This window comes from Crocuta crocuta, unplaced genomic scaffold, assembly GCF_008692635.1.
Source record: "Crocuta crocuta isolate KB4526 unplaced genomic scaffold, BGI_CrCroc_1.0 scaffold35, whole genome shotgun sequence".
Lineage (NCBI taxonomy): Eukaryota > Metazoa > Chordata > Mammalia > Carnivora > Hyaenidae > Crocuta > Crocuta crocuta.
Genome location: NW_027530625.1, coordinates 5,381,571 through 5,396,819, shown reverse-complemented (window position 1 = coordinate 5,396,819; position 15,249 = coordinate 5,381,571). Strand labels below are relative to the sequence as shown.

At 52.1% G+C, this 15,249-nt stretch overlaps 1 protein-coding gene across 4 annotated transcripts in view; it reads right to left on the bottom strand.

Moving 5' to 3' along the window:
* Positions 1-15,249, bottom strand: part of SPTAN1 (spectrin alpha, non-erythrocytic 1) — a 50,507-nt gene that overhangs the window by 30,149 nt on the left and 5,109 nt on the right. For 2 of the 4 annotated variants that reach the window (XM_077768342.1, XM_077768343.1), the window contains exons 3-22: positions 15,029-15,169; positions 14,529-14,675; positions 12,994-13,127; positions 12,706-12,850; positions 12,474-12,628; positions 11,700-11,835; positions 9,918-10,019; positions 8,914-9,051; positions 8,391-8,501; positions 7,625-7,702; positions 7,346-7,501; positions 6,914-7,118; positions 6,026-6,207; positions 5,225-5,468; positions 4,916-5,038; positions 4,138-4,355; positions 3,247-3,339; positions 2,770-2,904; positions 1,338-1,486; positions 200-259 (exon numbers count right to left, since the gene is read on the bottom strand). In XM_077768342.1, coding sequence (XP_077624468.1) covers positions 200-259; positions 1,338-1,486; positions 2,770-2,904; positions 3,247-3,339; positions 4,138-4,355; positions 4,916-5,038; positions 5,225-5,468; positions 6,026-6,207; positions 6,914-7,118; positions 7,346-7,501; positions 7,625-7,702; positions 8,391-8,501; positions 8,914-9,051; positions 9,918-10,019; positions 11,700-11,835; positions 12,474-12,628; positions 12,706-12,850; positions 12,994-13,127; positions 14,529-14,675; positions 15,029-15,169 — 2,852 coding nt within the window. The remainder of the gene's footprint in view (positions 1-199; positions 260-1,337; positions 1,487-2,769; positions 2,905-3,246; positions 3,340-4,137; positions 4,356-4,915; positions 5,039-5,224; positions 5,469-6,025; positions 6,208-6,913; positions 7,119-7,345; positions 7,502-7,624; positions 7,703-8,390; positions 8,502-8,913; positions 9,052-9,917; positions 10,020-11,699; positions 11,836-12,473; positions 12,629-12,705; positions 12,851-12,993; positions 13,128-14,528; positions 14,676-15,028; positions 15,170-15,249) is intronic. The other 2 variants (XM_077768344.1, XM_077768345.1) reach the window with 1 other exon arrangement.

Here is a 15,249-nt window from a genome sequence, read left to right as displayed (position 1 = left end):
GCCGTACACGGAAGCGGCCCGGGGAGGCGAGCGGCCACCGACGGGCACAGGGCCACCAAGACCTCTCCCCTGAGAGCGAAGCTGCTGCAAGGACACACAGCCCCCCCCACCTCGTCTTTCTGGATGAACGAGTGCCTCGAGGAGAAGCGGCCGAGGGGAAACGGGCAAGGGCGCTCGGCGAGGCTGCCCGCCTACTCACAGTTCCTGCACCTGCTTCATGCGCAGAGACACGCTGCCGGCCTCCTTAGTTATGCGCGTCCTGCACGGGGCACAGCAAAAGCACGCACGAATTAGTGGGATTAATCCACAGGGAAGGAGAGCGGCAGCTCCGACTGGCGCCAGGATGCGGGACGCTTAAAGTAGGGGCAACTGAGGCGTCCATCAAAAGCTCTCGGGAGCCAGCCAGGCCACGAAGGACATCAGTAAAGAAAAAGCCGGCAAAGTAAATTAGAGGGGTTAGTTCACCTTCATTTTCCCGAAAAGTCTGCCATGTTTAAAGCAGACAACTTTCCCGTCCTGGCAGCACCGGTAAAGCCACAGAGCAAGGCCAGGGGGAAACAGCACTAGCGTGAGAAAGACCCGGACAGAGAGCTTCGCAGGCTCCTCCAGTCACATATCGGGCCGGCTGCTTTGCTCCCACAGTTACAATCCAGGCCCAAACTGTTCTCCTGTCTCCACAGTAACAGAAAAGGTCTGGAAGCAGACAAATAACTGATCTTTTCAGGGATTTCCAGGGTCACAAAAATTCTATTGTTCTAAACTCCAGCGAGAACATCTCTTCTGGATATTTTTCAAGTGTCTGAAACGTTGAGGTCATTAGCTGAGCAAGACGTGCCCTACAAGAGGGACACAGGTCAATATGGGGGCTTAGCTAGAAGACAGGGAACGGAGGACAGGGACACTTCATAAAAGATAACCTCCATCTCTGAGCACAAAGCACGGGAGAGAGCCACTCTCTCAACAGCCTTTGAAAAGGGGCAGAGCTATAGGGGTGCAGAACCTCTGAAAGCCAATTCCAGAGCATCGCCCCGACTCGAGGACAAAGGTTACGAGGGTAATGTTTAGAAAAACGCTGCTTAGGAAAAGAATCTTCCAAAGGCCAGGAAAGAAAGAAAACAAAGGAAAATAAAGGTATCGGTCAAAAGTTTTAGGTCCAAATGGGACAGGGACGCTACAAGTGACCTGGGGAAAGTGGGCACGGGGTGTCCCGGGCACGCGCGGGCACCAGGGCAGTCCCTCCAGAGCTTCTGGACACCGCCTAAAGCCCGGCCTGTGTGGGGTGTGAAGTAAGCCCCGAGTGACACCGGGACCTCTGTGGTCGCCAGCGTGGTCCTTACTGGTGGTCGATCTGCTCCTGGCGCACGGCTATGCTGCCCTGCTCCTCCAGGAGGTTCTCGCGGGAGGCGGACTGCGCCGGGTCCAGCTTCTTCACGTAGGCGGCCGGCACAAAGCCCTGGCGGTCATTCACCTCCACTTTCCACCAGTCCTAAGGAAACAAACGGACAACTGAAAGCAAATTCCCGAGAAAAAGAGAAGCCAAGGAGGCCCGTGCGCGCGCACGAACAAGAGAGCTCTGAGCGCGTGAAGGGGACCCTGTGACCGTGTCAAAGTCGCTCTGCACAAGAACTGAACCGTAGTCCTTTGTGACCTGCTGAGTATGGCGTGGGGCACGAGGGAAGCCACGACGACACCCACCACGAAGGACATCCTTCTCTGTCAGACACGCCAGAACGACATCAGTCCTACAGCCACCAGCCACCCGTGGCTACGTAACGTTAAGTTAGAAGAACCACCACCACTGGCCCTAACAGCTACTGCAGAGCCAGCACACACACACACAGTGTCCCCCAGCGTAGCAAGGTCCACTGCGTGCTGCCGCTGGGTAAACCGGCGTCCGACCAGAAGGGAGGTTTGGAGTTAAACAGAAAAATATAAATCACTGGTTTGGGGTTTTTTCCCCTCAAACTCTCATGATTAGGGTAAACTGGGGGTCAGGCGTGGGCTCCTTAACAATGGCTGTGGACCCTTCTCTAGCCTTAACTACGACCTTGTGGGATTTATCAGAGAACATGTGGAGTGCCATGCGCTTCACTTCAAAGCCACAGGTCAAGGGAAGAAGGCTGATGAACCAGAAAGCACTGGACTTTGAGAAGACAGAGCCTAGGGGGTGAGGTCACAGCGGTCTGCAACCATCTGCTAGAGCCACGTAGTCCAGGTTAAGAGCCAGCAGTTTTGTTTTTTGGTTTTTTTTTTTTTAATGTTTATTTATTTCTGAGAGAGAGAGAGAGAGGCAGCGTGAGCAGGGGAGGGGCAGAGAGAGAGGGAGACACAGAATCTGAAACAGGCTCCAGGCTCTGAGCTGTCAGCACAGAGCCCAACACGGGGCTTGAACCCACAAACCGTGAGATCATGACCTGAGCCAAAGTCGGACGCTCAACCGACTGAGCCACCCAGGTGCCCCAAGAGCCAACAGTTCTGAAAAGGTCCTGAGAAGACCTGGCTCTGAAGAGAAGGAATTCTACCTCGAGGTGTTCAAACTCGAAAAGAAGCCATCCTCGACAGCTGCCTTTGGGCACTCAGGAAGACGGATAGATCACCTTCCTGATCGTACACGAGGTGAACCCATATCAAGGGGGAGACTGACTGGGAGACTCTGGTCTCTCCTCAAATTCTAACCCAGCCTTAGCTTAGACACCATGACTCACAGGCCCCCAGCTGAGCAAAACTGGTGGTGCTCCCGGAAGGAAACAACCACTTCCGGGGCCTTGCCTTGTTGGTGCTGTTGAGTAAGGTGAGGATGTCTCCTTTCTTCATGGTGACCTCCCGAGGGCTCTTCTCCTGGTAGTCGTAGAGAGCCAAGACCAGCTCCTTCCCAGTCTCGTCATCCATGGGGGCCACTTGTTGCTAAAAATCCAAAGGAAGGGCACACACAGTTAAAGGATGTCTGTGGCGTGTCACCTAAGCACATGACACACTCCAGCTCCTATGGACCACATACATATTTGAGAGTTCTTCTCTGAAGCTACCAGTACAACCTGACCCCAGAACTTAAGCTGTTGGGAATCTTTACTCATTTTAAACTGTTTACACATCTCTGTGTCACAGGACTTAGCAGTGAGGTCACAAGAATGTGGCTTACGACTGGCACACCTGCCGGAAGTACCCAGGCCCTTCAATTTCCCATGCAGCCCCCTACCCCCTGCCCCCAGGCAACCTCTATGCTGCAGACACAAAAGCCTGGCTCACCCGGCATGACTGAGCCTGGTCCCGCAGAGCCTGAATGCTGCTGCCATAGGCGCTGAGATCCGACATCAAAGCTTCGTGTTTCTTCAGTAGAGCCTGAAACCAGAATCACACACTGTAACCATGTACAAGGGACCAGGGCGCCCTGTCCATGCTGCCTCACCAACCCACCATCCTGCCCGGATAGCTGGTTCAGTTACATGGCGATCTGACCACCTCTTGCTCCATACTTTCCCCATTTCTACAAAACATCGTATTTGGAGGAAATAGAAATTGGGACTTGTGGTATTATCTTTTCTCTCGCCCCCGTGTGACCGTGCGGTGCTGGAAAAATACAAGGGCGATAAAGCACGGTGGGGCACACCTGGTGACCCCCTCCTCACCTTAACAAATAAACATTACCAACAAATCGAGCCTGCCTTGAGGACGCTCCTCTCCCTCGCCACACGTGACAGCTGAGCACCTGCCACCACCACCCTGCCCAAGGCTCTTCAGCTCTCCCCACCCCCATCTTCCCGGAGAATCCTATATAGCGCACGTCACCACTCTACTCTTCTGGGTTTTGTGAAGACTGGCAAAAGAGGCAGGTGCAGGGGCTACACCTAGACCTTTATGAATAAACCTAAGAGTTTCACTCAAAACACCCATTACTGGCAAAAAGATACGCTTGTGTATGTATGTGTACACACGCACGTGCAGAGTCAGACACACAAGAACGGCAAAACGCTTGAGGTGGGAGATAGGGACGGGAGGGCTTCTCTCTCCTTTTGGCAAATTTCCATAATGGAAAGGACAAAATACTCTAAAACACACTGAAAAGCCAACAGCGCAGACACTGCAACTTCCCCACGGTGCCAGCCCGAGTCCCAGCACGCGCCCCCCACGCGTGGTCACCTCAGCTGAGTCCTCGTCCTTCCCGTAGTCCGTGCTGCCCACGATGGGCTCCTTCTCTCGCATCCAGGACTCAGCCTCGTTGGCGTCGGCAAAGTACTGCTGGGCCTGTAGGGAGTCTTCCAGGTCCTGCCGCCGCTGGGAGGCCTTGGACTTGAGTGACTCCCACTTCTGATTCAGTTCATTGAGCTTGGCCTTCACATCTTCTGCAGCAAAATGGCCTGGAAGGCAAGCAGAGGAAAGGAAGCCCATGCAAAGGACATGGACATGTCATTGGAGAAAAAGGTCCTCCATGTGCCCACGGCACCCCCGCTGCACCACTGTGATAAGCCAGGTCCCTTCATAACCCCCAGTTTTAGGAGAGAGTTGGGTCCCACCCTTCTAAGTAATTTGTTCAACTTTTGCATCCTCAAGCCACGATCTCTACCTGGACGCTACAAAGCGGGGATCCCAAGCTGGTGCCAGTGATCTGACCATAAGGACATAGTAACAGTGTCCACTACTGTCCTCAGTCACTGAGACACGTGTCAGGCTGTTCAGCGTTCTGTCCTATATGATCTCACTCGCTCTTCACAACTATGTCAGGAGCAGGTGTCAAGACCCGCATCTCACAGGAAAGACCTTTAGGCCGAGAGGGCAAGGTCTAGTCAAGGTCGTACAGTGAGGAGAGACTGAGGATGGTACTCAATCCCACAGCCCAGTCTGGCTCAAGTCCACGCACTCAACCACGGAACAAACGAAGACCAAAAGCAAAGCCACTTCCTGGGTGCTACCCACTCACCTTCCTCCACCATGGCGTTCCCCTTCTGTGTAACTGCCTTAATGCGGGGTTCATGCCCAGCAATTTCTGCTTGGAGGGCTTGGTGTTTCTTCAGCAGATTTTGGACTCCAATCAAATCTTTGCCTGAAAGCAGAGAGCGCTTCCTGGTCATCTAAGCCACCAAGAGAAAAGTTAGCCCTGTCGCTCTTAAGACTCCACTGGGGTTCCAAGTCAAACTTGACCTTCCTTGTTTTGACATGCACCTCCTTTATGCTGTAAGGGTAGAGCCCTTTCTCAAACTTGTACCTTATCTGATGGAGACAGACTGACCTCTGTTGGTGGATGCGGCAATGGGTTCTTTCTCCCGAATCCATGTCTCCTCGTCCTCAACATCACGGAAGAGTTGCTGCAAACGGAGAGAATCCGCCAGCTTCTGCTTTCGGGCAACCATGGGTTCTTTGAGGGCTTCGTAGCGAGCCACGAGGGCTTCCTGCTTCTTTTTGATATTTTCAGCATCAAAATGGCCAGCATCCTGGAATTGGCGGGCCTGAATGGTGATGCCATCAATTCGATCCTGGGAACAGAAAGGGACAGGGCCGTGAAAGCTTGGACCAGCACCAGCGACTATGCTCTGGTCTGACTCTTTTTTTTTTTTAATATTTTTTTTTATTTCTAGGAGAGAGAGAGAGACAGAGTGAGCAGGGGAGGGTCAGAGAGAGAGGGAGACACAGACTCTGAAATAGGCTCCAGGATCCCAGCTGGCAGTCAGCACAGAGCCCGATGTGGGGCTCGAACCCACGAACCGCGAGATCATGACCTAAGCGAAAGTCGGACGCTTAACCGACTAAGCCACCCAGGCGCCCCACACTGGTCTGACTCTTAACTTCAACTGTGGTTCGGTCATATATGAAGAAAAACCACCACAGTTGTCTGCCCAGCCTGGAGAGTAATTCTTCTGCCTTCTCTCCCTCATCTTGGGCTCCCAGGAAGCTCTGAGGGAGGAGTTTGACTTGGGAACACACAGGGTCGCCTAAGAAAATCAACACCTTTTATCCCTCAGAAAAAGAACGGCCTGGAAATCGACTGCCCTTCTCCACGACAGGCCCAAACAACAGCCCCAGGTCACACTACCTGGTGAGCGGCCACGTCGGCCTCCAGCAGGGCATGCTTCTTCTGGAGGTTCTGGACGTTGGTAAGGTCTTTGCCATAGTCATCTGAAGCCAGATGACCTTCCACCTCGTACAGCCACAGCTCAATGTCCTCGACGTTGCGGTTGAACTGTTGCTGCTGGTTGGCCTCACGAAGCTTTATCCCTGATCACAGGAGCAAGTGTGACTTCCCACCTGTCCACTACCGTCCCCATGCCGGTGCTGCTCATCAGCAACGGTGCTCAGCGAAGAACTAAGGGTCAGGGCTCCGGTCACTGCTTCACCCCCACCCCCACAGGAGAAAAACAAAATGCGGACTTGGATGTCCTTTATTTATAAATTTTAAATGTTTATTTACTTTGAGAGAAAGAGAAGAATGCGCTGTGCTCGCGCGTGCACTGGAGAAGTGCAGAGAGAAACGGGGGCGTGGGGTGGGAGACAGAATCCCCAGATCCGTGAGATCACTACCTGAGCTGAAACGCTTAACTGAGTGGGCCGCCCAGGTGCCCCTGGACGTCCTTCCAAAGCCTTCTAACCCCCATGAGAGAGAGCACTTGAGAATTACTGAAAGCCCTTGGTTCTCAGCTGAACTCTGATGTTTGGCGACGAGGACCGGTTCAGTCAAGGGCGAGTGACCACATCACTCCCTTCTCGCTCAGGCGCCCCCACTACCCAGCACATCAGCCACACTCACCACGTTAACAGAGCATCAGGAGCGCAAGGCACAGAACGCCTGTGCAGGAGAGGAGCCCGCAGCCCGAGGCTGCCTGGGTCATCCAACCTGCGTGGCGTGTGTCCCTACGACCCTTCACCAGGAAGGGACACCTAACTCCCTGGCATCCCTCACACTATCTGGGGAGAGTCCTCTTACCTTTCAGTTCAGTAGCTTCCAGCAATTTCTTCCACAAACTGATGACCTCATTCATACGAGCTGCTACTTCATCCTTGGCATAGTGGTTGACGTCAATCAGCTTTTGCCCCGCTTTCTCCAGGGCATCAATGCGGCTCTGGTTGGCGGAGAGTTCAGCCTCAAAAGCCTGGTGCTTCTGTACTTTTCCTTGTAGGTTGGATGGGTCCTGGCAATACAAGGAAGAAGGGGGTTGTACCTTGAACCCAAGTATGTCAAACTACTCTGTATTACCTTCGTACTTCTCTTTATTGGCAGGGGGCAGAGAACAGTAAGCTTACATTAAATCGTGTGAGTTTTGGAATTCCGTATTTCTTTCTTTAGCTAGAACTTATCTGTGAGAGCTGCGATTAGCTTCCTAGCCAAATGCTACACAGCAACGCTGGCAGAACTTACTTTATAAGCTTCATCTGTGGCGGTTTTCATCTTCTCATTGACCCAGCTCTTGAGCTCATCAGAGTCGCGGAAAAACTGCTGCAAGTGGAAGGAGTCCGCCAGCTGGGCCCGGCGACACATGGCTCTCTCGTGCAGGGCGTTGCGGCGGCTCAGCAGCTGGAAGACAAGGGGCCTCGTGAATCTCCCGCTCCTGCTCCCCAGAGACTTCTTCCAGCTCCGGGGGTCACACGGACAGGAGGGCGGGGACAGCGAGGAAGGCACGGGCAGAACGGAATGTACCGCATCTCGGCGCGTGGCCACGTCCTCCATCGCATAGTGGTTGTTCTGAATCAGCTTGGTTGCAAATTCATCCAGTGCCTACAAGGGAAGAGTAAGGGCTCTTGACCGGCAAGCATGCGACTGCACAGCTCGGTCTCAGGAGCAAAGTCACTACTGAACAGGTCACAAAATGCTCTCAACCGTAACACAGGTCTAAGGTTTGCTGTGACAACATCTACCCCTCAACTTCCGGGTTTCTGCTTGACGTTATTAGTCACATACAACATTACGCCAGCTCTCTTAAGTTCGGGAGATGTTCACTGCAGCTGATGTCAGGACACATGTGATGTGATCAGACGGGGGTCACAACAGGTTAGTAGCCTGTTTTCAGAGGAAAAATACCTCTTAGGTGAGCTCCAACCACTTACTTATATTTTTAAAGATTGTATTTTTATGTAATCTCTACGCCCCATGTGGGGTTTGAACTCACAACCCTGAGATGAAGAGATGCACACTCCGCTGACTGAGCCAGCTGGGTACCCTGAACTCCAAGTACTTCTAGTGAAACGTAAATCTCAACATGGAGGTTTATGCAGCAGGGAAAAACCTCAGCCCATGGGCTGAGGCAGGCCTCCCACCAGACGGTGAGCCGCTGCTGTGAGATCTGAAGCCCCCGCAGGAGCGCCCTTCACACAGAGCCTCTATCGCATCTGCGCGGAAACCCTGGAGAAGAATGGAAGCCGGGCTGACTCTACGGACCACGGGAAGGAACGAGAAGGAGTCTTACTGTAATCTTTTCCTCCTGGGCGCTGAGGGATTTCTCGAAGTCCTCGTGCTTCTTGAGGAGCGCCTCCACACTGTCCAAGGAGTCTCCCAGGTCTTCATTCAACAGGAATGCCTTGCGAAAGACAACAGAAGCGCTCAGAGCGACACCCTGCCCTTTCATCAACTAAGGCCGGGAAGCGAAGGGTATGCTGGCCAAAATACGAAAAGGAAGCAAGGAGATTCTACACCCGTTAAACTTCTTAGATCTCTTTCGGAAAGCGTGACATCCTTTTCGATTCGCTAAAAATGAATTCCACAATAACGTGAAGTGCTGAGTCCCACACCAAAAACAAAAACAAAATCTCTTCTTCAGCGAAAGACGATCCCACAGCAGCAGACTCCTGTCCAAACCCGGGGCCGGTCCCAAGGGCCAGTCCCCCCCAGCAGCGGACCATCAGCAGGCCCTGTCACCTGACCCGCAACGGCAACTCGGGTATGAGCCAGCCCCCCGGGGAAGCGCGCGGCCGCCGGGAGAGACGTGGTACCTCCTGCTTGCTCATCCAGTTGTCCACCTGCTCCGTGTCGCGGTAGAAGAGCTGCAGGTCCATGCACTGCTCGTACTGCTGCCGCCGCAGCTCCCACAGCTCCAGCAGGGCGGCCCGCTCCTCCGCCAGGACGCTCAGCTGCGGGGAGAGGAGCCAGGGAGGCCGCGAGGCCGGGTGGGTCCTGCCGTCCCGGCACCGGGCCCACAGACAGGCTGCCCTGGAATCTCTAAGCCTCATGCTAATCTTCGGGCCTTGCCTCAGGTTTGCAAAAGGGGATGAACTGCATTCGCGTGTGTCAGCCGAGCCACGGGAAACCACACAAACCCTCAGCTGCTTGTACGGTTAGGCTACGTAGGAGAAGGTCGAGTTGATCGAGAATACATACACTGCCACGTTTTCACGGATGACTCAAGGTCAGAATGGTAGGTAAACGTTAGGCAGAGGAGAAAGGGCATCTGTCTAAAGGCAGGCAGTACAAACGGAGTAAGGGCTCAGCTGAGAAAGGTCAACTCGGTGCGTCTTCCATAAAACGTGATCAATTCAGGAACGCCCTGGAGCTAACTTTTAGGCTCCAAAGTTAACGAAGTATATCTCTGAAAGGTCTCTTCTTAGTCTACACAATATTAAAACATCATTATCTGAGGCTCCTCAGGCGTCTTCATGCTTAGATGTGGTGAGACTTGGAACTCACATTCGCTCCTACATAGAATTTGAAAAACATCTGTATTCTCTTAGCTCCAACTGACTAACACAGGGCTCAGCTCCCTGCCAGGTCCCCTTTAGGTAGGAAACGTGACACAAACATCCCTCATAAACGGGACTTTCTCTGATCAATCACCCATACTACGTATATGTCTTCTTTCCCAGCCTCTCAAGAAATTGCCCTTGAACTTTCTGGCATAGGCTCCACGTAAGCTTTCTCACGAACCACCGTGAACGCAGCCTGGAGACTCCTGGACAGACACAAATTTTTAGAGACTCCCAAAGAACCGCTCCTCTCTTACCTTCTCCCTCACTTCATCAGAGGCATAATGCCCAGCAGCGAGCAGGGCCTGTCCAGACTCATCTGCAGATTTAAAGCTGTCCTCGTGAGCATCGATTTCACCCTATAGGGCAAAAAGGCACAATTTATGCCTGGCAACTTATAAAAGAAAACAGAGTGCTTGGATTTTAAACAATCCTTACAAATCAGAATACCCCATCTCCACCACGGAGCAAGGTCAACGATGAGGCCAGGCTCCCTAACACTGGTCTGGGTTACCAACCACGAGGGCACCATTTACTCAGAAGCCTCTTTGCCACTAGCTTTTCAGGCTACCTCTGTTCAAGCCTGTCATGTTCCCACACAATTAAGGGTTTGGCCCTATCTTCTGCTCCACCGGATCTCTCTGCCCTCGCTGTGATGGATGTTCGGGTTTACAATTTTGCAGCACCCGGCAGGGCGAGTGCCTCCCCTGGTCCCACTCTGTTCCTCAAAATGCTCTCAGCTGTTTTTGAATTATTTTTCTTCCATGTCAATTTTGGAATCAGCTTGTCTTATTCCAGAAACAAAGACCTGCTGGCCTATGTGGAACTGCATGGAACGTACAGATCTTGGGGAGAATTTTTCCACCTTTACACAAGGTGATTCCATCCATGTACGAGGTATGGCATTCCACCATAGACTTTCCTCCTTTAGTCTTTCAAAGAAACCGAACAGCTTTCTCCACAAATGTCTCAGACCACTTTTGCTCCATGAATTCTCAAGTACTTCATACTTTCTGATATAAGTAACATTTTGAGAAAATCATGTTTGTAACTGTTGCTAGTGTAGAGGGACATATTTGATGTTTCTATACCGATTTTTTGTTTTTTACATCTACCAAATTAAAAAGCTCTCAGAAGGCTAGAGTTATACTAGCCTTTCAAAAATTCTGTTTCACAGTGTTTTCCTAAATTACTTAGCCATAGAAACCTTTTTTATTTTATTTTTAATTTTTTAAAATGTTTTTAATTTATTGTTTAGAGACAGAGAGAGACCAAGTGAGCAGGAAAAGGTCAGAGAGAGAGACACAGAATCTGAAGACAGGCTCCAGGCTCTGAGCTGTCAGAACAGAGCCTGACTCAGGGCTCGAACCCACGAACCATGAGATCGGTTCAAAGTCGGAGCCGAAGTCGGATGCCCGACCAACTGAGCCACCCAGGTGCCCTATTTTCTTTTTTCTTTTTAATGTTTATTTGTTTTAAGACAGAGAGGGAGAGGGAGAATCCCAAGGAGGCTCCATGCTGTCAGCACTGAGCCCGACACAGGGCTTCATCTCACAAACCTCAAGATCATGACCTGAGCCGAAACCAAGAGTCAAGACATTTAACCGACTGAGCCTCCCAGGTGCTCCAGAAACCTTTCCTTTTAAGGAAAAGCCTATTAAAATCTCATGAAACTAGTTTTCTGTGAAATATACTTGGGGAAAAACCAGAGTAAGAAACTTACACCAAGTATGAAACTCAGCATTTAAACGGAGACACTGTTTAAGACTGTCTTTGACTATTGTGCAAACTAGCAGCACTCTTCCTTGCCAGGGTGCAGCTCTTTACTTTTACGGACCATTGTTAATCTCCCGACATTTAACCCGCTTCACCATGTATGAGAAGCAGGCAGAGCCAGTTTCCAAAGGCAAAATTAACAATAATCCTATGGTGGGAGCCAGCTGTGAACAAAGTTTCAGCCCCTCTAAGTGAGAGCGATCTACTGATATAGGACAAGCTAACATTTTGTCTTCCCTTCTGGAAGATGTCGGAGATGCTACCTTGTGCTCTTGATGTCTGTCCAGCAGGGCTTCGGCCCCGGCCACGTCATTGGCGAGCTCATCTGCATTGATGAGGGCTTTCATCTCAGTCACCCAGCTGGTGAGGTCGCGGAAGTCAGCAAGGAAGCGCTGAAGCCTAAGGAAAACCAAGAGGGGCCATTAGATGTTCCGTGTTCCCAGTGGAGAGCCCAGGATGGAAAATGCCTCCCTAAAGCCTCGGACTCTATGTCCTCAGAGGTCTAACAAAGCATGCAAACTCTCCTGCGATATTGAGGACTGTACAGGAAAGTGAGAGAAGGCTGAAAGCAATCCTTTAACACCTGGGTTCTGTCCATCACTGTAATTCCCCAATCTGGTCCCTTATTTCCAACCTCCTTGGCATTCCCAAGTTTGAGCTCTGGTATTTAGCATTCTTTCACTTCCCAATCCTTGATTTACTCAAAGGTATATTTCACTGGTGCTCCAATTCCTAAGGAGAGATTTCCACTTCTATCGGTTGTAATGCAGCGATAGAAGCTGGAAGAGTATTCATAAAGTTGTAAATACTACATGTGTGTGTATGCGTGTGCACACAGACACACACACACTACAGAGTTACAAGTCTCCAAACATAATACAGGTAGGAAAGTCACTGGCATTTTCTCCGTACAGGAGCCTGGCAGGCGTACAGCAGCTCACTTTCAGCAGACCGAAGTGAACCTAACCGCACCTGCCCTCTTCTCTAAGAGAGTTCCAACCGCATGGCTCGCTGAGCCCCGGGGAGCTTTCTCCTACCTGTAGGAGTCATCGAGGCGGGCATGTCTCTCGGCCGCCAGGGTCCGGATCTGCTCCCAGTTGGCAATGAGCTCCTCTCGCTTCACGTGAATCTGCGCAGCGCTCAGAGGGTGGGACTGCTGCAGGCGGTCGGCCTCGGCACACAGGGCTTTGACCTGGAAAAAGCCCCCATCAGACTGTGCTCCAGCCCCTTGCTAACTTCTCTATGGAACGGGCTGCTTTCAAAACCTACCTTGTCCTCCAAAGCAGCAAGGTCTCTCTCCAGACCCTCGTGCTTCCGCAGCAGAGCCTGAACGCTTGCCAGGTCTCGGCCAAAATCGTCAGAGGCCATTAACTGCTCCTTTTCCTTGATCCAGCTGATGGTCTCGTCCACATCCCTGTGGAAGGAGACACCAGTGCAGCCACTCATGGGGACTGTCTAGGGCTGGAAGCGCCACCCCGGGCAGCTCCAGCACCCACGTGGCACATGCCACATATCCACCAGGACCCCCACACCCAGCAGCCCTCCGTGGCTCGTTACCTGTTAAAGCGCTGAACCTCAGCCGCCCCAAAGAGCTTCCCCTGTCTCTGAAGGGCCAGTCCCTTCAGCCGCTGCCAGGCCGCGTTGACTTCATCCTGCTTGGTCTTGATGGCCTCCTCCTCGGGGTGCTGCTCCTACACGAGGGAGAGCACAGACCGGCCTGGGTCCTGAGCCCCGGGCTCCTGCCTAGTGCCTGCTTCAGCAAACCTTCATCCTCCTGAACCAACACTGGTTTTACACGTGAAATGCAGTAAAGCATGTTCAAAACTAGCTTCCGTTTCCTCTTGCATAAAAAGGGGAGAGCCATTACTCCCCCTGGAGTAGTGTGGTCAGTCCATAAAGCAGTTCCGGGCACCAGCACCAAAACCTTCATGTTAACACACACCTCAGCTGCAACTCTGTGCACTACGTCTGCCCCGGGTGCTGGAAAATCTGTCGCCTCGGACACTCGTGAGCCTATTGAGCATTCCTGCCCGTACACACGGTCTTCGCGGTGTGTTCCTGGCTTCAGATTGGAGCTACGTCTTTAGAAGTACTCTTCCCCACAAACCACATTTTGGTTTTTGTTTTGACAAAAATGTGAAGTAATAAATGAAGCATTTCAGGGTTCTGGGATCCATCTGCGAGATCTTAGGCTTGGCCTGACTGCTCTTGTCAGCGTGACCCTGGGAGGCCCCAAGATTCTGGGGGAGGGGGGAGGGCAGAGCACATCTCTCGCTGTGGAAGGATGAGGCATTTCTGAGGAATGCTGGCTCTTCTTTCATCACTGGCCAGAAAGGCAATAAGTACCAGCCCTGAAGCGGATCCATAAATTTAAGATTGATACGCCCCCAAATCAAATTTCCCTGAAAGCGGAAAGTCCAGTTCCTAATACTTGAAGTCTCTGGAGAGACTGCCAAGGAGAGATTTCCACTTTTATTGGTTAATGCAGCAATGTAAGTCAGAGGGATGTACATCAAGCCGTAAATACTATGCGTGCACTCTGATCCCTATAGTAGAAGCCGGAGCTAGAGAGCAGCAGCTCATAGGAATGGGCACAGAGGCAAAGGGGAAAGGCTGCACTGTCACCTCTCGATGGCTCAGAGCAGCCAGCAGAAAGCCTATTCATTACAAGGTTCCCCAGGCTCCCAAGAGAACCCTGGGAAGCTTCAAATCAAAAAGGAAAGGGAAGAGCAGGCAGGCGTCAGTGGATGCCTGCCAACTCTAAGAAGCACTCACCACCACACCCTCACCTGAAAGTCCCGGAATCCAGCCTCAGCAGCCCCGTAAAAGCACCACTGAGCCCTACCCAAAAGTGGGTGGAGGACACAGATCAAACGAACGTGGCCCTTCCTGCCCATGGCCGCAAGTTAGAAAGCAGTTTCTAACTCAGGAGTAATCAGCACTGCTCCCTTATCAAAACAAAACTCCGAGACATGCTTCCCAATCTGCGCTCACACAAGACTCAGGGAACTGATCACCAAAAGTTTCTTCTGGAAACACCAGAAAGCTCATATCGTGATGTGGGAAGAGGAACGTAGCATTCTGCCACCTACCTGAATGAGTTTGGCAGCAAACTGGTTCACTTCATTAACTCTTTCTTCGTGGGCAGCCATATCTGTTTGAAACTCTTCAAATTTCTTCTGTAAAACCTCCACGTGCTCCAGGTCCTGGCCTAGCTCCTCGGAAGTCACAATTGCTTCCTGCCCAGGAACCCAAGAGAGTCTCAGTCACCAACCAACACTCGGTGACCATGGCTCCCAAACACTTGTCACGAGCGAGGCCCACCAGGATGGGCCGTGTTAGCTTTCGTGGCTGCAGTGTTCCGTGTCCTCTGTGATCTGAGCTCCTCTCTTAGTTAAAAGGTTGAGCTCAGGGCACATCGGCTGACTCCAGGTTTCAGAGTTACAGAAGGGCGCGCTGCCGAGCAGCCGGGGCTGCAGCACCCCCACGACCAAGCGCCTTCTGCTGCTCACACTGGCCCTCGGCTGGGCACGCAGATGCTCTTCCCGTGCTCTCACTAATGACTCAGCAAACCCTCCTCCCGGAAACGTACCTTGTCATTGATCCAATCCATCACATCCTCGCACTCCCGCAAATACTGCACCAGCTTCTGCGCCTGCAGCAGTTTCACCCCCTTCTCCCGCATCTTCTCCAAGAGCAGTTCCCACTGGCGGTGCAGCTCCATCAAACGAGTCTGCGGGTAAAAAGATCAGCCCCGGAGATCACGACCGTCCCGCACGTTAGAAACCCCACAAACCAGAGGCTGGAACACGT